The 27,640-nt window shown below is 50.0% G+C and overlaps 1 protein-coding gene, 1 long non-coding RNA gene and 1 other non-coding gene across 21 annotated transcripts in view; 1 reads left to right on the plus strand and 2 right to left on the minus strand.

Annotated features, from left to right (window-relative positions):
• Nucleotides 1-301: 301 nt before the first annotated feature.
• LOC104003735 (uncharacterized) lies at nt 302-25,907 on the minus strand. Of its 9 annotated transcripts, none has more exons than XR_010155933.1 (6): nt 25,544-25,905; nt 25,233-25,394; nt 6,257-6,322; nt 3,085-3,420; nt 1,739-1,884; nt 302-698 (listed from the first exon to the last, which is right to left on the minus strand). It is a non-coding gene; the product is annotated as an uncharacterized LOC104003735 (long non-coding RNA). The 9 variants fall into 9 exon arrangements; XR_010155929.1 differs by having other exon boundaries at nt 3,211-3,420; nt 6,257-6,325; XR_010155928.1 differs by having other exon boundaries at nt 6,257-6,325.
• Nucleotides 11,793-11,900, minus strand: LOC112206803 (U6 spliceosomal RNA). The gene has a single exon (XR_002941272.1). It is a non-coding gene; the product is annotated as a U6 spliceosomal RNA (small nuclear RNA).
• Nucleotides 25,908-25,930: 23 nt separating the features above from the next.
• Nucleotides 25,931-27,640, plus strand: part of EMID1 (EMI domain containing 1) — a 53,828-nt gene continuing 52,118 nt past the window's right edge. For 10 of the 11 annotated variants that reach the window (XR_010155924.1, XR_010155926.1, XR_010155925.1 and 7 more), the window contains exon 1: nt 25,972-26,212. Coding sequence is in view for 8 of the 11 variants with exons in the window: in XM_063807659.1 (XP_063663729.1) it covers nt 26,112-26,212 (101 nt within the window). In the remaining 3 variants the exon portion in view is untranslated. Of the gene's footprint in view, nt 26,213-27,640 lie in introns of all 11 variants that reach the window. The other variant, XM_009438091.5, reaches the window with a different exon arrangement.

A 27,640-nucleotide genomic window follows, 5' to 3' on the forward strand; every position in this document is an offset into this window, starting at 1 on the left:
GAAAAAGCTCTAAAGGTCTAAATAAATGGAGAGGTATACCATGTTCATGGGCTGAGAGACTCGATACTGTCAATATGTCAATTCTTCCCAAATTAATCTACAAACTCAACATAATTTCAGTCAAAGTCTCAGCAGGCTTTTTTGGTAGAAATTTACAAGCTGATTACAAAATGTATTGGAAATGCAAAAGCTTAGAATAGTCAAAACAACTTTGAAAAAGAGGAACAAAATTAAAGGACTTAAATGACCTAACTTTAAAACTTATTACAAAGGCACAGCAATGAAGACAGTGTGGCATTGGTGTACAAATAGACAAGTCGTTTAATAAAGCAGAACAAAGAGTCTAGAAACAGACTTACAGATATATGGTCAATTTTCAACAAAGGTGCAAACTGGACATCATCAAAATTAACCTCTCTCTGCTCTTTGAAAGACGCTGTTGGCTGGGCACAGTGGCTCACGACTATAATCCCAGCACTTTGGGAGACTGAGATGGGTAGATTGCTTGTGCCCAGCAGCTCGAGACCAGCCTGGGCAACATGGCATAACCCCATCGCTACAAAAAATTAGCTGGGCATGGTGGTACACGCCTGTGGTCCTGGGAGGCTGAGGTGGGAGGATAGCCTGAACCCGGGAGGTTGAGGCTGCAGTGAGCCGTGATCATGTCACTGTACTCCAGCCTGGTGATGAGCGAGACCCTGTCTCAAAAAGAAAAAGAAAGACACTGTTAAGAGAATAAAAAGACAAGTCACAGATTGAAAGAAGATATTTGTAAATCACATATCTGATTTAAAAAAGACTCATATCCAGAATATATAAAGAACTCTCAACGCTCAATAATACGAAAACAAAGAATTTTTAAGAGTGCCCATGGGGAACAAATAATTGAAACAGACACTTGATCAAAAAAACACGTATGGATGACAAATAAGCAGGTGAAAAGATGCTCCATAGCATCAGTCATTAGAGAAATGCCAATTAAAATCACAGCGAGACTACTACGCATCTATTAGAATGGCTTAAATTTGAATAACTGGCAATACCAAGGGTTGGTGACGATGTGGAGCAACTGGAGCTCTTAGGTACTGTTTTACAATCACTTTGAAAAACAGCTTGGGCTGGGCGCAGTGGTGCATGCCTGTAATCCCAGCACTTTGGGAAGCTGAGGCAGGTGGATCACATGAGGTCAGGAGTTCGAGACCAGCCTGACCAACATGGCGAAACCCCATCTCTACTAAAAATACAAAAATTAGCCAGGTGTGGTGTTGCATGCCTATAATTCCAGTTACTCAGGAGGCTGAGACAGGAGAATTGTTTGAACCCAGGAGGCAGAGGTTGCAGTGAGCCGAGATTGTAACATTGCACTTTAGCCTGGGCGACAGGGCGAGACTCCATCTCAAAAAAAAAAAGAAGGAAAAGAAAAACAGCTTGGCAGTTTCTCTCATACTTCACATACAATTACCTTGAGACCCAGCAGGTCCACTCCTAGGTATCTAACCAAGATAAATGAACACATATGGCAATACAAAAATGTGTATGCAAATGTTCATAGCAGCATTATTTATAATAGCCCCAAACTGGTAACCAACTTAATGTCCATCAACAGGTGAGTGGACAAACAAGTTGTGAAACATACCTAGCAGGAAAAAGAAATGAACTAGTAATATGCACAATGACATGGGTGAAGTTTAAATTATTATGTTGCATAAAAGAAGCCAGACCAAAAAAGAGTACATACAGTATGATTTCATTTGTATAAAATTCTATAGGCCAGGTGAGGCAGCTCACGCCTGTAATCCCAGCACTTTGGGAGGTCGAGACAGGAGGATTGCTTGAGTCCAGGAGTTCGAGACCAGCCTGGGAAGCATAGGGAGACCCCCATCTCTACAAAAAATAAAAAATAAAAATTAGCCAAGTGTGGCAGTGTGCATCTGTCTTCCCAGCTACTTTGGGAGGCTGGGGTGGGAGGATTGCTTGAGCCCGAGAGTTCAAGGCTGCAGTGAGCTATGATCGTGCCACTACACTCCAGCCTGGGTAACAGAGTGAGACCCTGTTTCTTAAAAAGAAGAAAAATCCTAGAAAATGCAAAATAATCTATAGTGACAGAAAGCAGATCAGTGTTTGCCTGGGAATCAGGAGAGAGGTGGGTGACCAAGGGGAATGAGAAAACTTTTGGGGGTGGTGGATAGATTCACTGTCTTGATTGTGGAGATGATTTCCCAGGTGAAGACATGTCAAACTGGTGAAATTTTACACTCTGTAGTTTATTGTAACTACAGGCCAGGCACGGTGGCTCACACCTGTAATCCCAGCACTTTGGGAGGCAGGGTTGGGTGGACTGCTGAGCCCAGGAGTTCGAGACCAGCCTGGGCAACATGGGGAAACCCCATCTCTACTAAAAATACAAACAACAACAACAACAACAACAACAAACTAGCCAGGCACGGTGGCACATGCCTGTGGTCCAAAGGATCACTTGAGCCTGGGAGGTCGAGACTGCAGTGAGCCATGATTGCACCATTGCACTTCAGCCTGGGTGGCAGAGTGAGACGGGGAGGGGAGGGGAGCCTTCTCTCCTGCCTTAAGAGGGGAGTCAGGATGCAAAGCCAGGTCATCTGACCCAGAGCCTGTGTCCTTACCTGGCTGTCTCCTGCCTCCCAGTCTGCACCCAAGATGATCCCTTTGGGGCCCTAAATGGTGCTCAGATTCTCCTGGGAATATGTACAGGGCCTGGTGTATATGATCCTACATGAGGCTTTTTGTTTCTTTTGTTTTTGAGACAGGGTCTCACTGTGTTGCCCAGGCTGGGTGCAGTGGTGCGATTATAGCTCACTGCAGCCTCAAACTCCTGGGCTTAGGCAATCCTCCCACCTCACCCTCCTGAGTAGTTGTGACTATAAGCGCATACTAACACGTCACACTAATTAAAAAAAAAATTGCAGAGATAGAATCTCGCTGTGTTGCCCAGGCCAGTCTCAAACTCCTGGTCTCAAGCAATCCTCCCACCTTGGTTTCCCAAAGTGCTGGGATTACAGGCACACACCACCACACCTGGCCCCATATGAAGTATTTGTAAGACTTCACCTTCATCTGACTATGGTAGTGATAGTGACAATGGTGATGATGATTTTTCTTTTCTTGTTCCATGAGCCTCAATCACCGTCAGCTCCCTGAGAACAGCTCCTAGGTCCTATAATGGCGTATTCCTACCTCAGGGCCTTTGTAGAGGTTGTTTCTTCACCCAGGGACACCTGGATCATCATACTTCATCAATTAATTGCTCTCATCCTTCAGCTTTCATCTTACAAGATTTTCTTTTCTTATGCTTGTAATCTCAGGGTTTTGAAAGGCCGAGACAGGAAGTTTGCTTGAGGCTAGGAGTTTGAGACCAGCCTGGGGCAACATGGCAAGCTCTTGTCTCTATTAAAAAAAAAAAAAATTAGCTGGGCATGGTGGTACACTCCTGTAATCCCAGTTACACAGGAGGCTGAGGCAGGGGGATCACTTAAACCCAGGAGTTCCAAGCTGCAGTGAGCTGTGATCATGCCACTGCACTGCAGCCTGAACAGAGTGAGAACTTTGAGTGAGAACTCAAAATAATAATAATAATAATAATAATAATAATAAAAAGGCCAGGCGCAGTGGCTCACATCTGTAATCCCAGCACTTTGGGAGGCCAAGGCAGGCCGATCATGAGGTCAAGAGATTGAGACCATCCTGGCTAACACGGTGAAACCCCGTCTCTACTAAAAATACAAAAAATTAGCCAGGCGTGTTGGCGGGCGCCTGTAGTCCCAGCTACTCCGGAGGCTGAGGCAGGAGAATGGCATGAACCTGGGAGGCGGAGCTTGCAGTGAGCCGAGATCAGGCCCCTGCACTCCAGCCTGGGAGACAGAGCGAGACTCCATCTCAAAAAATAAATAAATAAAAACATTTTATAAGATCTGTGGCCCTATCTGCCAGGCCCTGTCATCTAAATTAGGGCCCTATTGTCCTCTCCTTTTTTTTTTTTTGTTAAGACAGGGTCTTGTTCTGTCACCCAGGCTGGAGTGCAAGGATGCAATCACGGCTCACTGCAGCCTCAACCTCCCTGGCTCAAGCAATCCTCCTGCCTCAGCCTTCTGAGGAGCTGGGACCACAGGCATGCACCACCATACCCAGGTAATATTTTAATTTTTGCAGAGACAGGATCTCACTATGTTGCCCAGGCTGGACTTGAATTTCTGGCCTCAAGTGATCTTCCCGCCTTAGCCTCCCAAAGTGCTGGGATTACAAGTGTGAGTCACTGTGCCCAGCCTGTTATGTCCTTTCAGACACCCTGCCTCATTCCTTTTTACAACGTGCAGTCAAGCAGTTATCTGACCGTGGGTTTGTGTGAGTCTGTCTTTGAGGCTGGTCGTGCTGGCTCCTGCATTTCCAACACAGAACCTGAGCTTCGGCTCAGAGTAGGTGCTCTGTAAACACATGTGGGACGAGTGAGGACGTTCCCTGGACGATGCCTGGGGTGCCCAGGCCACAGAGCTGCCATTGAATCTCCTGGGGGTTAAGGTCCACCACGTTCCACTCAGCAGGAAAAATTCAGAGCTGACATTAATTCAGACCCCACATATGTGATTCTTACTGAGTTAGACACCAAGACAATCTCGCCTTTTGTTGGGGCTGTGGGAGCCTTACGTACGCCTAGAGAGAAGCCAGTCTAAAATCAGTCGCTTTTTGAAACCATCAGCTCGAGAAATTAAGGATTCTGTCAGCGTGCCCTGAATTTCTGGGCCCAGCAATTAATTCCTTCTAGATTAAAGGATTGTTGTGTTTCTGATACATTATTATGCGGAGTGGGCTTGCTGTGAATTTTAAAACTTTAACCAGAATCCTCATTAACTGGGACCTTTTATCTGTGTGCAACTTCTAGAAGAGGCCAGTGGCTAGAAAGTGAGCTGATGCATCCAAAAAACACATTCCGGGTGTCCTGTTGCATATTCAGTCCAGGCAGCTGTTCTCCTTTCTGATGGAAACAGGGCCATTTACTTACAATGTGCCTGGTGCCGGCTGTATGTTGTACATTGCGCCATTGAATCATCACCTGCTCGATCAGGCAGCCACCGTCATTATTAGCTCCAGCGTACAGGTGAAGAGACTGGGGTCGAGAGAGATGGGGTCCCTGCTCAAGCCAATGGGTGGCACAAGTCTGTCCGACCTCCAGGCCCCATGCTCGGCTCTCAGCTTCTGTTGCTTTCCCTTCTCCCTGGATGGTGAAGACCACTGTGCGGAAGGATGATCACAAGGCCCTTTGGGCCACCATCCAGCCAAGAGCTATTTCATCTGTGCTGGGCTTGAGGCTCTGCTGAGCCCGAGGGAGTAGGGAGGCCCGAGGGAGCAGACCCAGTCGTGTGTGAGGCTGACTCAGGGGCCAAGAGCTCCATCCTCTGGGAACACCCACGGGGTTCAGGGCCCAGGGAGGCCAGCCCCTGCTGTCTATCATGAGCAGGCTCTGTCCCCTCCCTAGCATCAGTCCTCCTCCTGCCATATGTCTGGGAACCTCAGCTTCTCTCAGGCAGAGTCCAGCCTAGCTGGAGTCTCACTTTGTTGCCCAGGCTAGAGTGCAGTGGTGCCATCTCGGCTCACTGCAACCTTCGTCTCCCAGGTTCAAGCAATTCTTCTGCCTCAGCCTCCCGAGTAGCTGGGACTACAGGTATGTGCCACCACGCCTGGCTAATTTTTGTATTTTTAGTTTTGCCATGTTGGCCGGGCTGGTCTTGAACTCCTGACCTCAAGTGATCCGCCTGCCTCGGCCTCCCAAAGTGTTGGGACTACAGGCGTGAGCTATCGCACCTGGCCAGCCTGGCTGTCCTGATGACAGAACCGGAGCCCAGATGCAGCCCTTTGAGGGAGAGACTTCCAGGCCCTATGTCAGATGCTTACTGAACATCTCCAAATGAGCCTGGGTCTCCCGGCATAGCAGCAACTTCCCACTTTGGTTTACACAGGTTTATATACACACAGTGTTTATGCACACAGCTACTTCCTCACCCCTGCGTGCCTGGAACCAGCGCTCCCCAGCCCAGTGTGCACCCCAGGCCAAGAGCCAGGCCATCACTCCCACAGTGGGCTTCCCCTAGGGCCCTGGGATCTTCTAGAAACCTTAGAAACTCAAAAAGAGTCAGGATTCCAGGAGTTCTGGCATCCCTAAGTAAAGTGCCCCTTTCGAGCTCCCCAGAGAAAGGAGCCAGGCAGCCCCGGAGAACAGTCCACTACTCACTGTTGGCGAGCGTGTGGAGAAATTCGAACGCTTGCATGCTGCTGGTGGGAATGCAAAGTGGCACAGCTGCTGTGGAAAACAGATGGTGATGCCTCAAAAAATTAAACAATTATCCATGTGACCCAGCAATTCCACTTCCAGGTATATACCCAAAAGAATTAAAAGGAGGGTCTCAAAGAGATCCCATGTTCATAGCAGTATTATTCATAATTTCTAAAATGTGGAGAAACTCACATATCCATCAATGGAAGAATGGATAAGCAAAATGAGGTCTGTCAATTCAATGGAATATTATTCAGCCCTGAAAAGGAAGGCAATTCTGACACAAGCTACAATGAGAATGAAGCTTGAGGACATTATGCTGAGTAAATGAAGCCAGTCACAAAACAATAAATACTGTATGATTTCACTTATATGGCGTACCTAGAGTAGTCAAAATCATAGAGACAGAAAGTAGAATGGTGATGGCTGGGAAAAAGGGGTAATGGGGATTATCGTTTAATGAATACAGAGTTTCAGTTTTACAAGATGAAAAGGGTTCAGGAGATGGATGTTGGTGATGGTTACACAACACTACAAAGTTTAGTTAATTCCACTGAACTGTACCCTTAACAATGGCCAATTCTGCCGGGTGTGGTGGTGCAATTATGCCTGTAATCCCAGCACTTTAGGAGGCTGAGGAGTGGGGTGGGGGAATGGCTTGAGCCCAGAAGTTCGAGACCATCCTGGCCAACAAAGCGAAACCCTGTCTCTACAAAAAGATACGCTGTTTATGGTGGTGCATGCCCATAGTCCCAGCTACGTGGGAGGCTGAGGTGGGAGGATTGCTTGAACCCAGGAGGTCGAGGTGGCAGTGAGATATGATCACACCCCTGCACTCCAGCAGGGGTGACAGAGTGAGACCCCGTCTCCCAAAAAAAAAAAAGGTAAATTTTGTTATATTTTGTAACGAATAGAATGGTAAAATTCCACTTAAATGGGGTACTTAGAGTCGTCAACATTGTAGAGACAAGTAGAATGAGGGATGGGGGAATGAGGAGTCAGTGTTGAACCAATACAGTTTCATTTGCGGAAGATGAAGAAGTTCTGGACGGGGGTGATAGTTGCACAACAATGTGAATGTACTGAACTGTATGCTTTAAAATGCTTTAAAATGGTTAAAATAAGCAAAATGGTCAGTTTTCCAGCCTGGACAACATGGAAACTCCATCTCAACAAAAAAATAGAAAAATTAGCTAAGCATGGTAGCACATGCCTGTAGCCCCAGCTACCCTGGAGGCTGAGGTAGGAGAATCACCTGAGCCGGGGAGGTTGAGGCTGCACTGAGCTATGATCACCACACTGCACTCCACCCTGGGTGACACAGTGAGACCCTGTCTCAAAAAAAAAAAAAAAAAAAAAAAAAAGTCAATTTTACATTATTTATGTTACCAGAATTTGTAAAAAAAAAAAAAGAAAGAAAGAAAGAAAAGAAATCTGAAGTTCCCCTTCATTAAGCAGCCTGCTATTCTCATGATCCTAGTAAATCCTGGTGGCGACATTTCAAGGTGCATTCTGGGATTGTCCTCAGTTTTCAGGTGAGAAAGCCAAGAGAGAGAGGTGACATGAGCAGCCTGAGGTCACCCAGTGAGTGGCAGGGCCAGGATTCCACCCAGGACCGCTGACTGCACCCAGCCACAGAGGGAGTGGCCCTCTTCCCTGACGGCTCCCCCAAAATCCCACTCAGATTCTCCTGGCAGGGGCCAGCAAACAGGATCCAGATGGCGGTTCACCCAGTTAGGACAGGGCCTAACTTGAAACCGCTCTGCCAGGATTTCCAAATGCATCCCAGATTTCTGTCCTGGAAGCATCTGGTGCCCTCCTGCTGGGGCAGTGGGGGGCCAAGGAGCAGCCAGGCCTGGCCGTGGGCCTGGGCAGTGACTGGGGGCTGGCGGGGCTTGGCACTGGCCTCGAGTCCATCTCCTCGGAGCCTTTGGGGGATCCTGCCGGCCCTAGAAGGCCCATTTTGCTCTGACAGTGGATTTGTCTTATTCCCACCTCTGCAACAAAGCCCCACAACCTGCCTGGCTTAAACAACAGACACTTATTGTCTCACTATTTTGGTGCTGGAAATCTGAAATCAAAGTGTGGGCAGGGCCTGGTTCCTTCTGAGGCTGAGAGGGAGAATCTGTTCCAGGCCCCTCTCCTGGCTTCGGGTAGCCTCCGGCGCTCTTTGGCTTGTTGGTGGCCATCTTCTCTCTGTGTCTTAACATCATCTGCCTCTGTGAGCGTCTGTCTCTGTGTCCCATTTCCCCTTTATATAAAGACACAGCCACATTGGATTAGGGCCCACCCTCGTGATCTCATCTCAACATATCATCTGCAAACTCCGCATTTCCAAAGAAGGTTCCATTCACGGATCCTAGGGGTTAGGACTTCAACATCTTTTGGGGTGGTGGGGGGGACATAATTCACACCATAACACCATCCCACAATGCTGTTACTCTTCTCAGCTGCCCAGGAGGCCAGTGGGGAACATTCTGGGGATTGGAGATGTTTGCAAACTGAAATGGCATTTCACATAGTCTCTACAGTTTTATGAATTGTTACCTGTTGCTACCACATACTGAGTGCTTGCTTGCTGTGTGCCGGGCACTCAACATAACTCCCCAGTCCTCAGCTGCAGGGTGGCTGCTATCATCCCATTATACAGGTGAGCCATTGAGGCTCACCTGGGAGGAGTCACTCGCTCTGAGACTCAAGGCTGATTATTCCCATCTGTGGGATTCATCCCACCACCTGTCTGAGCAGAGGCCCTGAGGTTTCTGTAACTCCTCCTATTCCTGAACACATTCCCCATTCCCATCCTGTGTTCCTTCCTTTGACCCCAAACAACTTGAAGTTGGAGGAATTAAGTGCAAATGATTGCAGTTGGGAGTAAAAGACAGCATCTGGGAATTCAGGCAGAAAAGGTGTGTGAGGGGGAGGCCTCCCTCCCTCCTTTTCTCCCTCCCTCCTTTCTTTTTTCTTGTCTTTTTTTCACATTCAAACAGAACTTCAGATTTTAGAGGTGAGAAAGGGCCAGGTGACGTGGCTCATGCCTGTAATCCCAACACTCTGAGAGTCCAAGGTGGGAGGATCCCTTGAGGCCAGGAGTTCGAGACCAGCCTGGGCAACATATCAAGACTTCATCTCTACAAAAACGAGATTTAAAAAAATTAGTCAGGCATGGTGGCACATGCCTGTGGTCCTAGCTACCCAGGAGGCTGAGGCAGGAGGATTGCTTGAGCCCAGCAGACAGGACTGTGGTGAGCTATGGTTATGCTGCTGCACTCCAGCCTGGGTGACAGAGCAAGACTTTGACTCTAAAAAAAAAAAAGAAAATTATTTTTAAAGGTGAGAAAAAAGTGTTCCCCAAGACTACGAGGAAGGAAGATGGGAAGAGGTGGAAAGTGAAGAGTAAGGTTCAGGCTCATCTGACCCTTATGCCCTCCTCCCGCCCTCAGAAACGCTGCCATTCTAGTCGGGCATGTTCGCGTGTGCCTGTAGTCCCAGCTACTCAGGAGGCTGAGGCAGGAGAATTGCTTGAACCCAGGAGGCAGAGGTTGCACTGAGTCGAGATCGTGCCACTGCACTCCAGCCTGGGCAACAGAGTAAGACTCCGTCTCAAAAAAAAAAAAAAAAAAAGAACACTGCCATTCTACAGGGAGCAAGATAGACACGAGCTATGTAGCCCTGCCCAGGCTGAGCTCCCAGTCCAGAGAGTGCATCCAGGTGAACCCCACCGCTATAACCTGCTGCCATAGCCCCCAAGGGGCCCCTAACATCTCAGTTTGTGAAGAGAGGTTTGGGGTTGGGGCAGGGCACCTAAACTGAGACTTGCAGGTAAGCAAAAGGCACCCAGGTGAAGCCTGGAGGAGGAGTGCCAGGTGGAAGGAACAGGGAGATCAACATGGAGGAACTCTGGAGGCAAGAGAAAGCTTGGAGCCCTTTAGGAACCGGGGAAAAGGTCAGTGTGGTGGGAACAGGGTGCCTGAAATGCCAGCAGGGCCGGGCAGTGGAGCTTTGCAGGTCAAGCGTGAGCTGCTTCCAGATGCCCTGGGAGCCACTGTGAGACTCCAAGTAGCAGGGTACGGGGGTCTGGCCTCCTCTGGCTGCAAGGGCTGGAGACCGAGGACGCCTGGAGACCAGGGCAGGGTGGCCCAGCTTGAACAATGGCGGTTGGGGTAGGGAGGTGCAGTGGGTTGAATGGTGGCCCCCACCAAAACATAGGTCCATGTCCAGGAACCTGTGAAGGTGCCCTTATTTGGAAAAGGGTCTGTGTAGCTGTAATTGAGAATTTTTAGTGCCCAGGTACAGTGGCTCACACCTGATATCCCAGCATTTTGGGAGACCGAGGCAGAAAGATCACATGAGGCCGGGAGTTCAAGACCAGCCTGGGCCACAGAGATGCCCCATCTCTACAAAAAATTGAGAAACTAGCTGGATGTGGTGGCAGGTGCCTGTAGTCCCAGCTACTCAGGAAGCTGAGGCAGGAGGATCACTTGAACCTGGAGTTCCAGGCTGCAGTGAGCCATGATTGCACCACTGCACTCCAGCCTGGGCAACAGAGTGAGACTCCATTTCAAAAAAAAATTAGCTGGGTGTGGTGGCGGGCACATGTAATCCCAGCTACTCGGGAGGCTGAGGCAGGAGAATCGCTAGAACCCAGGAGGTGGAGGTTACAGTGAGCCAAGATCATGCCATTGCACTCCAGTCTGGGCAACAAGAGCAAAATGCCGTCTAAAAAAAAAAAAAACCATATACCAATTTGCAGTGATTCCCCATTCTCCTGCAGCCCCCACCCCACCACCAGCTCCTGGCAACCACTTTCTGTCTCTGTAGATTTTCCTATTCTGGGTATTTCACGTAAATGGAATCATACACCATGTGGCCTTTTGCGGCTGGCTTCTTTCACGGAGCATAATGCTGTCAAGCATGTTGCAGCATGTGTCAGCGCTTCATTCCTTCCAAACAATATTCCATTGCGTGGATGGACCACATGTTGTCTGTTCAATTCATCTGTCGATGCACATTTGCGTTGTTGCTGCTTTTTAGTTCTTACAGATAATGCTGCTGTGAACACTCAGGTGCAAGTTTTTGTGTGACCCTATTTCCATTTCTCTTGGTTAGATACCTAAGAGTGGTGAATGTGGTTTCATTAAATTCTTTTATTAAAAACTTTTTTTTCTTTGACAGGGCCTCACTCTGTCGCCCAGTCTGGAGTGCAGTGGTGTGATCTTGGCTTACTGTAACCTCTGCCTCCTGAGTTCGAGTGATTCTCCTGCCTCAGCCTCCGAAGTAGCTGGGATTACAGGCATGGGCCACCATGCCTGGCTAATTGTTGTATTTTAGTAGAGACAGGATTTCACCATGTTGGCCAGGCTGGTCTCAAACTCCTGACCTCAGGTGATCCGCCTGCCTCGGCCTCGCAAAATGCTGGGATTACAGGTGTGAGCCACCACACCCAGCCAGTGAATGTGTTTTTTAAATTAAAAATAACATATGTTCTTTTTTTACGTATAATTTCTTTTTATGTTTAAGTATTTTTCAGTTTGTTAAAGGGCCATGCTAATCTGCTCTGTGTTGTTCCAATTTTTAGTATATGTGCCGCCAAAGCCAGCACGTGTGTACTTAATTACAAAAGTGATTCGTTAGAGATCACCAAAGTAACAAATTGGAAACCAGAAAACGTTTCTCACCTTTAGAATCTGTTCTGTTTGAATGTGTATGTGTGGCTTTATTGACACATAATTCAAATACCGTACAAGGCCAGGCATGGTGGCTCATGCCTGTAATCCCAGCATTTTTTGGTAGCTAAGGTGGGAGGATCGCTTGAGCCCAGGAGTTCAAGACCAGTCTGGGCAGCATAGGCAGACCTCGTCTCTACAAAAAAAAAATTTTTTTTTGTTAGCCAGGTGTGGTGGTGCACACCTGTTGTCCTAGTTGAGGATGAGGCAGGAGGATCGCTTGAGCTTCGGAAGTCAAGGCTGCAGTGAGCCAAGATTGTGCCACTGCACTCCAGCCTGGGTAAAAAAGAAAGACCCTGTCTCAAAAAAATAAAAATATTAAAAATGTTTAAAAAGAAGATATTGAGGCCGGGCATGGTGGCTTAAGCCTGTAATCCCAGCACTTTGGGAGGCTGAGGTGGGCAGATCACCTGAGGTCAGGAGTTCGAGACCAGCCTGGCCAACATGGCGAAACCCCATCTCTACTAAAAAAAATACAAAAATTAGCCAGGCATGGTGGTACGCACCTGTAATCCCAGCTACTCGGGAGGCTGAAGTGGGAGAATTGCTTGAACCCAGGAGGCGGAGGTTGCAGTGAGCCAAGATCACGCCACTGCACGCCAGCCTGGGTGACAGAGCGAGACTCCGTCTCGAAAAAAAAAAAAAAGATATTGAAAGATATTGACACACCCATAATGTCCCCAAAGATATCTGGTGTGTCCCACCCTGCAGATGTGCGTTTGCTAATGCTTACGTTCACGGCATGTGACACAGCAATCGTGTGGAAGGAAACTATGACAACTCCTGCCCTGTGCAGAAGGCAGCCTGTGTCAGGCCCCTCTGATCCCACATGTGCCCATCAGTAATGACCCATTCAGTGCAGATTAGACATAAAACCAGCTTTGACTTCAAAGGACCAAGCAGCTAAGAGTAAGAGAAAGGAGGATTTTCAGCTCCCTGGGGATGGGGAAAGATATTCAAAGGGCTGGAACCTCTCTTTCTTTGGCAAAAAAGAAGGCCAAAAAAAACCTTCCAAAGGAAAAAAAAAAAAAACCTCTGGGGAATCGTTTTATTAAGATGGATGGATTATGGGTGATTTATTTTCTTTTTTAAAAAAGTGCTTTAATGATATTATATTGCTATTATAATGTTTTACTACTAAAAAAGATTCTAAGAAGCCTCTTAGGATTATGGATGAAAAAGAATGATTTTATAAAACTCAGCAATTCTTAAGAAGAGTACAGCCAAAAAAGCTTTCTCACTCCTTTATAGTTTCTTCCAATAACTGGCTCACCAAGTCAGAGGCTGAGCAGGCAGACAGCCGCAGACCTAAGGGAAGCTATGACCATCTCATCTGCAAGAATGAGAGTGGCCAGGTGCGGTGGCTCACGCTTGTAATCCCAGCACTTTGGGAGGCCAAGGCAGGCGGATCACGAGGTCAGGAGATCAAGACAACCCTGGCCAACACGGTGAAACCCGGTCTATGCTAAAAATACAAAAAAAAAAAAAAATTAGCTGGGCATGGTGGTGGGTGCCTGTAGTCCCAGCTACTTGGGAGGCTGAGGCAGGAGAATGGTGTGAACCCGGGAGGCAGAGCTTGCAGTGAGCCGGGATCGCACCACTGCACTCCAGCCTGGGCGACAAAGCGAGACTCCGTCTCAAAAAAAAAGAATGAGAGTGACTTAGAGCACATAGGAAAAAGCAGGTAAGAAAAGGCATAAAAGGTTTCTCTCTTTAAAATCATTGTTAAAAAAAAAAATCAGGAATTCTTGATCATTCATGATTAGTAAGAAAGGCTGCACCTAAATATATTTTTTTTATTTTATATTATAAAGACAAGGTCTTGCTCTGTCATCCAGGCTGGAGTGCAGTGGTATGATCATGGCTCACTGTCACCTCGAACTACTGGACTCAAGTGATCCTCCTGCCTCAGTAGCTGGGACTACAGGCCACCATGCCTGGCTCAATTTTAAATGTTTTTTAGGGCTGGGGTCTTGCTACATTGCCCAGGCTGGTCTCGAACTCCTGAGCTCAAGTGATCCTCCTGTCTCAGCCTCCCAAAGTGCTGGGATTACAGGTGTGAGCCACCACCCCCCTGGCCAGTGTTTGCCTTTTAAAATATCTCTCTGTGTAAGTATCCAATCTCAAATTATATTTTCTCTATTGCAAAAATGATTCGTACAAGCATCCCTCCTTACACAGTGATTGATAGTTCTATTATGTAGGCTCAAGTGCTTTAAAAAGAGTTCCACTTATTCTAAAAAGTACTATGAAATAGAAAAACATACTTATCTACTCAGAAGCACAGTCTAGAGGTGGCAGAATGCCTGGCACAGAATCTACTTTCCACTCCTTCACCCAGTACAGACATGGTGAACTGATTACAGCACTCTTCTCCACTAATCTAAAGACTGTCTCTCTAGCCTCTCTATCCCTTTTTGTTCTTCTAAAAGGCAACTTGTAGGAGTGGATCAGAGCTGGCATCCAGAAGGGTGTGTGTTGGGTGGGGCGGGGGGGTGGGGGCGGAAATCTCATCTCTGTGCAGGCACAAAACTAAGATGCCTCCCAGTGGTGGAGCTTTCTAATTGCAGGCATCGTACTTAGAGGACCAAAGGAAGACAAAAGGGCAGTAAATGAATGAATAATTCAGTCTAGTCTTCTGTAAATACATCCCTCCTAGAGAAGAGTTTTGAATTTTAACATGAGTTTTCTTTGCTTTAGGGATTTTAAGACTGGTTTATAGAAGCATTTCAGGTGACAGTTGGTAGCAAAGGGCCTTTAGAAAACCTCAGATTCTGGTTGGGCATGGTGGCTCACGCCTGTTATCCCAGAACTTTGGGAGGCCGAGGTGGATGGATCACTTGAGGTCAGGAGTTCGTGACCAGCCTAGCAAATTTGGCAAAACCCCGCCTCTACAAAAATACAAAGATTAGCTAGGCATAATGGTGGGTGCCTGTAATCCCAGATACTCAGGAGGCTGAGGCAGGAGAATCACTTGAACCCAAGAGGCAGAGGTTGCAGTGAGCCGAGATTGCACCACTGCACTCCAGCCTGGGTGACAGAGTGAGACTCCGTCTCAAAAAAAAAAAAAAAAAAAGAAAAAAAGAAAAGAAAACCTCAGATTATTTTCCCAATGTCCTCTTTGCCAAAGGCTGACCCTTCTTGCTGCTTCTTGCTGTCCCAAGCCTTGCATCCCCAGCCTGCTCAGATTCCTCACTCTGCAGTCTATATGCAACATGCTTTGGATATAACCTATGTACTATTTCTTGATCAGTCTGTGCCAGGCACTGGGCAAAGAAATCCACGTGCCTCATTCAGATGCTCCTCGTAACAACTTGCCCTGAGACAAGTACCCTATCCCCATTTTCCAGGTGAACACACTGAGGCTCAGAAAGGGGAAGCAATTTGGCCAAGGTTACTCAGTGTCTCACTCAGGAACAGGCAGGATTGAAACATTTTCCTGGCCAACCTGGGCCTACAGGCCCCACAACGTTAGCCCCATGTTGGGCCCCTCTTTGACACCAGGCCACCCTTCTCTTGCCAGAGGAGTCCCAGGTCAGCTGTGCCCCTGGGAATGTCCCACCAGGGCTGGGCATAGTCAGCCCAGATGGGCCAAGGGCTGCCTGTCGGGAGGGAAAGGGGACGGTGTAGGGTCCCAGGGCCAATTCTGGACCTGCACTATGCTGGCGACTGCCCTAGGGTTCTGCAGCCAGAGTTTGAATATGGCTGCTGCTAGCTGTGCAACAGTTTGCCACCCTCCCTGGCCTCCCTTTCCTGTGCCAGATCCCTCCTCTGGGGGCAGCTGTGATAATGCGTGCAGTCACATAGATAAAGGCTCGAGGCTGACAAGTGGAAAGCAGGTCAGTGGTCGCCCCTTTATCTCTGTTTCTAACACTGTCTCCTTCTGTGTGTGTGTGTGTGTGTCTCCCTGTACTACTGTCTGTCTTTCTGTCTTTCCCTCCCCCTCTCTTCCTTTTCCTCCCTCCGAGGGGTCAAGGGAGGACACAGGACACAGCCAACTTTGGCTTTGTGAGGCCCCAACTTGCAGACGTAGGGCAGGCCGGGGGTGGGAGCAAACCTGGCTGCCCACCAGCCCACCTCCTGAGACAGGCCCTTCCCTCTGGTCAGGCCCCTATCTCCCCTACTCACCGCCCTGAATAGCCTCCACTCAGGTGTGTCCCGAGCAACTGGGAGCCCTGGGCCATGCCTGCTGAGGACAAGGACACTGGGTCCCTCCTGGGAGAGCACGGAGGGGTCATCTCCCTTAGGAGCCACCCTCACAGCTTCCCGGGGCTGGGGCTGGGGCCCGATTCAGAGGAGCTCCTGAATCAGCCCTGTCACTTGTGGTTCCTCTGCCCCATCTTTCTTCCTGGAGGTGGAAACCTACATGGAAACCTCCACACAGCACTCAGGAGCACTCCCCGGCTGCAGACAACAGCTCCTGGAGCCTGGAATGGCAAGGGCTGCTGTTTTACAACAAACCACACACACACACCACAGACACACACACAGACACACAGACACACACACAGACATATACACAGACACACAAACACATATACAGACAGACACACATGCAGGTACACACACACAGACACATAGACACACACTTCATTTTTAGGGCAAAGGGTGCCTAAGCCATGCATACGTTTTGGCGCTAAATTTTTTTCAAACAGCGCAAAGGGATTCATAATGAAAACTAATACCTGAGGCCCAGGTGGGCAGATCACTTGAGGTCACGATTTGGAGACCAGCCTGGCCAACATGGTGAAACCCTGTCTCTACTAAAAATACAAAAATTAGCCCGGCACAGTGGCGTGCCCCTGTAGTCCCAGCTACTCAGGAGGCTGAGGCAGGAGAATTGCTTGAACTTGGGAGACAGAGGTTGCAGTGAGCCGAGATTGTGCCACTGCAGTCCAGCCTGGGCGACAGAGCAAGACTTCAACTCAAGAAGAAAAAAAAAAAACAAACCTAACACCCTCGGTCCCTCAGTTCACCTTTCTGAAGGCAGTCAGTTTCTTGTGAATCCTTCCAGAGAAAGTGAATGCATAATTCAAATATTAATATTGATGAGTATATATTCCTGCAATTTCCCCCTAAATGGCAGCATCCTTTACTTACAGCTATACTAACTTTCTTCATCCAACAGGTGATCTTGGAAACTAGTTCCATATCAAAACACTTAGCTCTGCCTCATCTTTATGTACATATAATTCACATGTCAAAACATTTACCCTTTAATGTGTACAATTCAGTGGTTTTTAGTATAGTCAGAGCTGTGCAACTGTCACCACTACCTGATTGCAGGACACTCTCATCACCCTAAAAAGAAATCCCACACCCATGAGTGGACACCCCCGCATCCCTTGCCCTCAGTCCCTGGCAACCGCTAATCTGTCTTCTGTGTCTATGGATTTGCCTAGTGTGGGTTTCTCTTATAAATACAATATATGGCCTTTCATGTCTGGCTTCTTTCACTTCACATAATGTTTCCAAGTTTCCTCCATGTTGTAGCTTTGTATCAGTGCTTTGTTCCTTTATTTATGGTGAATATTCTATTGTACACATATACTACATTTTGTTTAGCCCCTCTTTCTTTTTAACAGCAATGTAGTATTCCACTGATGGATGTATTTAATTTTTTTTTTTTATTAGACAGGGTCTCACTCTGTCACTCAGGCTGGAGTGCAGTGATGCAATCATAGCTCACTGCAGCCCCGACCGCCTGGGCTCAAGCAATCCTCCCACCTCAGCCCCCCGAGTAGCTGGGACTACAGGCACGTGCCACCATGCCCAGCTAATTTTTGTATTTTTTGTAGAGATGGGATCTCGCTATGTTGCCCAGGCTGATGTACCTTAATTCACTCATCTCCTGCAATGGGCGTTTAGGTTGCTTCCAGTCTTTTGCTACTGCAGATATTGCTGTAGTTAATTTCCTTGTGTTCTTTGCAAATATACCTGTAAGAAACTTCCTCGATGTAAAATTGCTGGGTCAAAAGGGTATACATCTTTCAGTTTTATATATTTACCAACTGTGCTCCAAAGAGGGCACATACGAAGGCGACATTTTCCCCATACCCTTGCCAACCCATTTTATCAAAAATGTTAAGTCCTTACCATCAGCTTTGCATTGTGATTTTCATTTGAATTCTTTTTTTTTCTCTTACTCTTTCTTCTTCTTCTTTTTTTTAAGACACGATCTTGCTCCGGTGTGCACCATCACAACCAGCTAATTTTTAAATTTTTTGTAGAGATAGGGGTCTTGCTATCTTGCCCAGGCTGGTCTTGAACTCCTGGTCTCAAGTAATCATCCTGCCATGGCCTGCCAAAGTGCTGGGATCATAGGTGTGAGCCACCACACGTAAGCACATTGCTTTTCTTTTGAGTGAAGCCTTTTCATTCTGAGTTAGTCGTCTGTTCACAACTTTTATTCATTTATTAAGTCATTGATCAAATGTTATTGATTTGTAAAAGCTCTTTATATGTGGAGAAAATTAGCCTTTTTATCTGATTTAGACATTGCAAAAATTTCCACAATTAATCATATTACAGTTGGCATTTGAACAATATGGGGATTAAGGCACTGATCCCCCTCATGCACACTCAAAAATGTGCACATAACTTTTGACTCCCGAAAAACTTTACCACTAACAGCGTACTGCTGACCGGGAGCTTACCGATCACATAAACAGTCCATTAAGGCTGGGTGCTGTGGCTCACACCTGTAATCCCAGCACTTTGGGAGGCCGAGGCAGGTGGATCACCTGAGGTCGGGAGTTCAAGATCAGCCTGACCAACATGGAGAAACCCTGTCTCTACTAAAAATACAAAATTAGCTGGGTATGGTGGCACATGCCTGTAATCCCAGCTACTTGGGAGGCTGAGGCAGGAGAATTGCTTGAACCTGGGAGGCAGAAGTTGCAGTGAGCCAAGATCACGCCATTACACTCCAGCTGGGGCAACAAGAGTGAAACTCTATCTCAAAAAAAAAAAAAAATTAACACATATTTTATATGTTATTATATACTGTATTCTCACAATAAAGTAGGCTAGAGGAAAGAAAATGTGGGTAGGTGTGGTGGTTCCTGCCTGTAATCCTAGCACTTTGGGAGGCTGAGGTGGAAGGATCATTTGAGTCCAGGAGTTCAAGACCAGCCTGGGCAACATAGCAAGACCCCAACTCTTAAAAATATGAAAAAAATTTTTTAAAAAGAAAATGTTATTAAGAAAATCATAAAGAAGAAAAAATATATTTGCTATTTATTAAGTGGAAGTGGATCATCATAAAGGTCCTCATCCTTGTCTTCATGTTGAGTAGGCTGAGGAGGAGGAAGAGGAAGAGGAGTGGGTGGTCTTGCTATCTCAGGAGTGACGGGGCTGAGGAAAATCCGCATATAAAGGGATCCATCAGTGTAAACCCATGTTGTTCAAGAGTCAGCTGTGTTTTTGTTCTATACAGAAATTGTGGCCTGGCACAGTGGCTCACAATGTAATCCCAGCACTTTGGGAAGCCGAGGTGGGTGAATCACCTGAGGTCAGGAGTTCAAGACTGGCCTGGCCAACATGGCGAAACCCTGTCTCTACTAAAAATACAAAAATTAGCCAGGCGTGGTCATGCATGTCTGTAATCCCAGCTACTCAGGAGGCTGAGTCAGGAGAATCGCTTGAACCCAGGAGGTGGAGGTTGCAGTGAGCCAAGATTATGCCACTGTACTCCAGCACTCCAACCTGGGTGACAGAGAAAGACTTTGTCTCAAAAACAACAACAACAACAAAAACAGAAATTGTTATGCACCCAGATGGATCTTGTACAGCTTCTGGAGTTGTATGTGCCCTAGAACTCTTAGAAAGGTTATAAAAAGGGCTCAGCATCTGTGCCTATTTATGATCCATCAGGGGAACCACACAAATCAACAGATGTCCCCAGCCCAGAACGCGGTGAGTGGTGAACCCCAGTGGACACATGACCCAGTGTTGGGGGTGTGAAACATCCTTCTAGGGGTGGAGTGGGGGTGATGTCTGAGCTGAGACTGGATGGTGAGCTCAGGCAGAGTGAGTGGGTATTGGCAGGCAGAGGGACAGGGCAGGAAAACCCGCAGACAGACGGAGAGCACAGGATGGGCTAGGGAACTGAGACATCCCCTAGCCCACCCTGGGTGTGGGGGTCTATCCCAGGGTCTGGGGACAGTGGGAGGACAAGCAAGCTGGGCCACCTTCAGTTCTCAGCCTGAGGGGGACAGGGAGACTGGAAGGTTTTCTTCGCAGGGTTGCTTGGCTCCATTTGCCTTTGGGAAGATTCTGCAGGACTGAAAGTATCAGAGGAGACAAGAGGCCATCGAGGAGACTGATTCCACATCCCATAAGGGGGTGGAGGCTGGATGGGATGGAGCCAAGGAATGGACACAGGGAAAGAGGACCCAGACTTAGCCCTGCAAGGCTGACCGGATGGTGGGGCAGGGACAATCTATAGTCAGGTCCCCCTCCCCCTATATAGCTGTCCATCCACCTAAGACTCCTAGGACCAAGCCTCAGGTGAGGAATCCATTCCCCCTGGGCCCAAGGGCTCTGTCTAACGGGGCTTCCCAAGCATGATGTATTCCAGCCCCAGGCAGCCCAGAGCCCACAGGCAGCCATTACCAGATGCATGGGTGGGTGATGGAGGAAGGAGAGGCTTCCCACCCTTGGCATGGGATGGGGGTCTGAGGGAGGCCAGAGTCTGTGAGGTGCTGAGAACGGATGAGGCTCAGGATGGGGGGGGGGTGGTGCCCCGGTCCTGCCCCCTCTGCCAGGCTCCTATGGGAGCCGAGACCAACCACCTAGGACCCTCTTCCAAAAGAGTCCCTCTTTCTAAGTCTGTCTGTCTCTTTTTCTGTCTCTCTGTCTTTCCATCTGTCTCCTTCTATGAAAGATGAAGACATCTCTCTAGATCACTTTGTCTCCCTCTCCCTCTGGCTACCTGGCACACTCTCCTGAGAGTCACTCACTATATCTCTCTGTCTCTGTCTCTGACTTCTCCTCTGTCCCCACCACTCTCATTCTCCTCCTGCTTCTCAGCACCACCACCACCTCCCCATTCATCCTGGAGCTGTCAGGTGGGGCGGGCCCACATGCTCATGACCCAGCAGGTGCCACCCGGGACTGGCAGGGCTGGTGGGCTGCTCCAGGGCCTCTGCTCTGAGGGGCTTCTCTGGTCTGCCCTTCCCTCCTGCCAGATCCGTCCAACCACATGGACTCACAGCTGCCACTTCAGATGCATCCAGCCGGGAGTGGGCTTCACCTCGCTGGGGTGGGAGATGGACAGCTTCCCATACAGAAGGTCTTAGGCCACGTTCCTAGGCTGTGGTCACCAAACATTTCCCTCACCAGCCTAGAAGTTCCACTACCAACGATTTAGGGTTTAAATGGCAGGAAGCCCTGTTAACTCCCCCTCCCCCCAACATTAAACATTAAACACATCAGTCATTCACACTCTAGTAGGAATGAGCCAAGAGCTCTTCCCTCTACCCCCTAGTTGGGTGGATGCTGCATATGGAGATACTGTTCATCCATTTTTGCAAGAGGAGATGAAAGAGAAGCAGAGGAAGGGACCTGAGAGAAGGCAAGTAGGGCAGAGGTGGGGGGTCAGAAAGGGGAGGATTTAGGAGAAATTGCCAGAGGAGGGGAAGGGGGAACAAACATTGCTAAGGAGAAAGCCTCTCATTTGTCCATTCCTGCAGTCAACAAAGCACAGTTGCAGGAAAGTCCCCGAGTCCTCACATCACCCCCATTTTCCAGATGCAGAAACCGAAGCTCGGAGAGAAGGGACTCTCTAGATCACATAGAACATCCAGGTCTCCTCACTCCAACAAGAGGTGCCCTGTCCTGCCATGCTTGCTTATGTCCAGCCCTGTCATTCTGCTGTCGTCCCCCTGTACCCCCCTCAAAGATGCAAAACGGGAGATTCCAGAGGACAGGAAGGCCCTCCCAAGCCCTAATTTATGATTTTCTGACAGCTTCCTTCCTCCCACTACTCCCTTCCAGCCCCAGTCCCAGCTCTCTGGGGAAAGAATGAGCTGGGTGAATGAGAAGGGCAGCTCCATGGAGCATAAATAACTCGGCTGGGCAGCTGCAGGCTGCCTAGGTCTCCCAGCGCCCCGACCCTGGCCCTGCAGGGTGCTTCCATCTCTGAGAGCCAGGGACAGGAGGGCCAAACCCCCTGATCAAAAGTGCAGAGAGCAGCCATTGCTCTTGGGCCCTGTCCTTTGTCTGGTCAGCAGCTTTTAAGGCTGTGGCCTTACACGGTCCCTTCCCTTTCATGGTGTCCAGGCACTGCCTTGGCAATTAGGCCTGGGCCCCTGGGGGCTGCGGCCATGGGCTCTGGGCACCCCTCGGGCTGCTTCCTCACCTATGGAACAGGCACGATATGGGAAGAGTGCCTGGGCTCACACGAGCTAATGTGTGCACAGGGCTGATATGACGGGGCACACCCAAGCTGGAGAGACAGTCCTGTAGGACACAGCGGGAGGAAAGAGTCCCTTAGCTACGGCCCCGAGAGACTTCACAGGGGAAGGAGGCTGCCGCCCAGGTTGTTTGTTAAGAGGATAAAACATTTCCTGTTTGGACTAGGCCAGGATGGATGCGTCAGTGAATCTGCCCCAGACGGGCTGTGTTTCCCGGATCCCATGGCCTGCCCTGGGAGGGTGTCTGTGTGTGTCCCTGTGTGGTCCATCTGGGTGTGTGTCCAGGTCTGGGTATGTGTCCACACATTCTCTCTGGCCTCATCAGCCCCAAGATGGGACTCCAAATGTGAGCCAAGTTATCTCTTACCCCAAAGAAGACCCGCTTCAGGGCTCAGCCAGTGGGTGGCAGTGTGGTCTGGTGGGTAAACTCATAGACAGCTGCCCATCACTCACTAGCCGTGAGCCCCACACCTGGGGACAATAAGGCTTCCTCCTGGGTGGCAGAGAGGATCGCAGCAGACAATACAAGCAAAACGCTTAGCACAGCGCCTGGCGCACAGTCAGCATGGGGAACGGAAGCTGCTGTCGTTACTGGCGGTTGTGGTCTGGTCTTGGCAGTGGAAAGGACCAGGCCCCCAGGGGGGAGGCCCCGCCCGCAGGGACAGGCCCTGAGACCTCAAGCTAGCTGGCCCCTCTCCTCTCAGTTTCAGCAAACATTGAAACCTCAAATAATCAAAACCCCAGGCCCCCACGGCATTTCCTGCCTTTCCACTCAACTAGGAAAGAGGACCAGAAAGCAGGCTGTCATCCAACAGGAAAGTGAGCCCTTAAACGGGGGCTTCAGCTGTGCCCCGGGGCCACTGAAGGGGAGACCTGAAGTTTTCACACTTTCCCAGAAGCTCAGACTCTTGAGCCAGAGGGACCTTAAAAGTCCTATGTGGGAGGGTTGCTTGAGGCCAGGAGTTCGAGACCAGCCTGAGCAACAGAGCAAGACCCCGTGTCTACAAAAAATATTAAAAATGAGCCAGATGTGCTGTCATACACCTGTAGTCCTAGCTAATCAGGAGGCTGAGGCAGGAAAATCGCTTGAGCCCAGGAGGTTGAGGCTGCAGTGAGCTGAAATCGCGCCACTGCACTCCAGCCTGGGTGACAGTGTGAGACCCTGTCTCAAAAAAAAAAAAAAAAAAAAAAAAAGAAGATCCCATGGCTTGTTTTTTCAGGCAAAGAAATGAAGCTCAGAGAGGGGAAGTGACTTATCTTGGGTCACACAGCTCCCAGAGGTTGCTCTGGAATTGACACCCTGGCCTATGGGTCACAAGGCTTGTGGGGTGGTATCCATCAGGTCACACAGCCACAAGGTGATAAATAGTGATAAATAAATCTATATTTATTTATCCGGGTCTACAGTGATAAATAAATACCCTGGACCCGGGAATCCCAGCCTCAGCAAGGACAGGCCCCTCTCTGATGTGAAAATGTTGATAACAGCTTTTACCAGGAGAGTCTCTTGCTGGGGAAATTCTGCAGCGGCCTGAGTCTGCCACAAGTTTGATGGCATTGGTTAAGAAATGTGGATGCCATTAATCGCAGGAGCATCTCAGACATGTTGCAAACAGACCTAGCAGTGCCTCCTCATTCTGTGGCACCCATCTGACACCCTAGACACCTCTCAGTCCCTCCAAGGCATTATCCAGTGCTTCTCCTTCCTAAACAGCTGCATGTTTGAGCTTCCTAAACAGCTCAAAGCACCCCTGGGGTGATGGGTTTTTATCTGGGCCGCTTGATTGGGGTTTCAGACAGGCCTGGCATCCTCTTGGGGGCATGGCTCCTCAGGAGTGACGAATTATCCAGGGTGTTAAGTCATTGATCTAGCTGTGTCAAAAACAAGGGCTAACCAGAGAGGTACAAAGCTGCATTTCTTGGAGGTCAGAGAGATGGCACAGGAGATGTGTCAAAATTTCACATGAAAAGGAGGGCAACAGCTCCCCAAGGGGGCAACATTGGCACCATGGTGATGTCGCTGGAGGGAGAGGGAGCCCTTGGGGGACTATGTGAAGTAGGGGAGAGTGGGTGACAGGCCATTACCATGATATCTCAATCCTTCCCACACTCCTGTAACGAATGTACAACTGTCCTCCCTGCAAAAGAAACACTGAGGCTGCGAGAGGGGCAAGACTTGCCTGAGCTAACTGGAGCAGAAGTAGCAGAGGCAGGGTTTGAACCCAGCTCTCACTACCTGTCCCTTGGGACAGGGCATCAGCTTTCTCTATGTGGACACACTGGTGATGGATCCCCTGTCCTGCCTGCCTGCCTGCCTATGGTGGCCTATGCTGCCTGCCCCTGGTGAGTCCAGGAGGGGCAATCCAGTGACTGGCAGATCCTTTCTGGGGAGTGTTTCTAGAAGGGACCGTGGGTCTGGACAAGCCATAACAGGAAGTAGCCAAGCTGGGCAAGGGCTTCCCCAGCGCAGGCCTAACTACTGCCCATCGATCCAGGCAGAAGGCGGGGTTAGAGACTGCCCTGGGAGATTGGGGGTCTGGGTCCCCTCTGATGAGAGCTCTGGTCTCTCCCTATAAACACACACTCCTATCACAGACACACACATAACACACATGCACATAAATCCACATCAAGCATGCAAACACATCCATCATACATACATACGACACACACATGCACCCCTGCACACACACACTACGCTTACATATACCTTTGTGGGATGTAGAGCCATTCCTCCAGAAGCCCATCCATGTACCCCAGATGAAGAAACCACCCAACACCAGTTCTTACCTTGTTACATATGGTGAAATCAAGGCATAGACCAAAGTGCTGTGGTTAAGAGCTGATACTCTCCGAAGTCAGGCGATCTGGGTACAAATCCTGGCTCTGCCAAACCCCTGCCACGGTGCTTTAGGTAAATGACAGCTCCTTTCTGTGGCTTAGTTTCTCCACCTGTAAAATGAGAATAAGAACAGACTCTGCACTTATGGGGTCAGCCCAGATCTCCTCCTAGGGAGACTGCGAGTGCCTGGGCCTCAGTTTTCTCTTCTGTAAAATGGGGATATTGTGCCCAGTTCGAGCAGAGTGGCTTGAAGAGTCACCTGAGATAGGATGTGAAGTGGCCGCGGTGAGGTGCCCAATACACCTGGCGCGCACTGCTCAGGAAGCTTTCCTTGGAGGGCTGGATCCCGCAAAGGTGTCGAAAAAGGATGAGTCCCCGATATCATTCGCTCAGGTGAGGTGGGTTCGGGTCCCGGCTGCGTCTGGGACCGTGGCCCGGGCCTCAGTTTCCCAGTCTACAGCCCGTGGGAGGACACCTCGGAGCTGGCACCCCGCCCCCAAAAGGGCCGCGCGGCGCAGGGCGTGGGGCTCAGGTGGACACCTGGCGGGCCTCCTGGCGGGGGCGCCCTGGCCGTCCGGGCCCCTCCGGGCTCCTTCCGGGTTGGCAGCGGCGGCGCAGGGGGCGGGGGGCCGCGCAGAGGGGCCGGGCGAGGCCGGGAGCGCGCGCCCCCGCCCCCGCCCGCCCGCCTCCTGCCCGCCCTCCGGCCGCGGAGCTGGAAACGGGGCTCCGCGCGTCCGGGGCGGCTGGCGGCGCGGGCAGGCAGGCGGGGAGGACAGGCTGGGGGCGGCGACCGCGAGGGGCCGCGCGCGGAGGGCGCCTGGTGCAGCATGGGCGGCCCGCGGGCTTGGGCGCTGCTCTGCCTCGGGCTCCTGCTCCCGGGAGGCGGCGCTGCGTGGAGCATCGGGGCAGCTCCGTTCTCCGGACGCAGGTAAGAGCTCCCGGCGCCTTTGCACCCCGCTGGCCGAGGGTCCCGGCGCGCACACGCCCCCACCTCCAGGAAGGGCTGGGATTGGAGGGCGATCCAGTCCCCAGCCCGGGTGAGGGCAGGGACACGGCCATCCCGCGGTCCGGCTGAGGCTCCCGCGAGTGCGGGGTCCCCTACTCCATGTGTCGGAGCTGGCTGCCTCCCCTACTCCCTCCCTTTCAACCCAGGAGCTCGAGAGGAGGGGGAAAGGGCGCAACTAGGGCGAAGCCCTGGCCCTTCTGTTCCCCTGTCCCTAGGGCCCCTCCCCCTGCACTTGGGAAAGGCCTATGACACCCCCTAGCCGACTCTTCTCGGACCCTCTCTCCCCTTTTCCCTGTTCCTGTTTTTTTGTTTTGTTTTGTTTTTTGTTTGTTTGTTTTGTACCCAGGCTATTTATCTCCCTCGGAGGAGGGACTGGGGTGGAGTCTCACAGCCCAGTGGGTCAGTGTCGGAGATACCCCAGGGACCTGGCATTTTGGACAGAGAAAAGAGGGAGCACAGTCTTCCTTCTGCTCTCCTAGCGGCGGGGAACCTCCTCCCTGCTGGCCTTTACGGAGGAGCTCCCAGAACCTGACATGGTGGGGCCCATTATTATATATAGTGTCCTCATCAATCCTTGAAGGACCGAATGAGGTAGGGAAAACTGTCCCCATTCAACGGTTAAGCAAACTGAGACCCTAGGGAATTGGCATCATCTTTTAGCCTCATGGGCTATTCACTGAAGAGCTAGGTTGCAAATCTGCCCTTCTATCCTTGATGACAGTGTTTGAACCTGCCCTGGCCTCTGTCCTGGCTGCAGCCCCAGCCAGGGTCCCCTCCTAAAGGCCAGCCGCCGTTGTCCAAGGCAGACAATGTGGAGTAGCCAGGCCTCTCCAGGCCTTTTCATCCCATTCAAAGGCCTGCGCGGCCCCCACCCCCTACGGCCTCAATTCTTTAATTCTTTTCAGAAATTCTCCTTTCCCAGTGGTCAGGGGCCAGCATGCCCCTGCTGGGCTAGCAAGAGCAGTTGACATGGGCAGGGCTGGAGGACGGAGGTGGTTGAAGCATCAGAGGCCAGAAGAGCAGTTGTCTGAGACAGGGGTGGACGTGTGGCAGATGTTACAGCCACCACCTATTGTGTGCAGACAACAGTTAGCCTGAGTCGGCCCCGTTACCTGCATTCATCAGCTCCAGAATCCTCCCAGCTGCTTGGAGGTATGCTCTTTATGATTCTGTTTCATAGAGGAGGAAGATGAGGCTCAGAGAGGGAACATGACCTGCCCAGAGCATGGATGTGAGCCGCCAGGATCCCAGATGCTAAGAGGACAGAGACTATGAACTCAGAAATCCCACTGTTAGGCTCAGGATGATGGTGGCGACAGCTTAAGGCCCAGACCGCCCTGCAGCCAGTTC

The sequence above is a fragment of the Pan troglodytes genome, chromosome 23 (assembly GCF_028858775.2).
Source record: "Pan troglodytes isolate AG18354 chromosome 23, NHGRI_mPanTro3-v2.0_pri, whole genome shotgun sequence".
NCBI classification, from domain to species: domain Eukaryota; kingdom Metazoa; phylum Chordata; class Mammalia; order Primates; family Hominidae; genus Pan; species Pan troglodytes.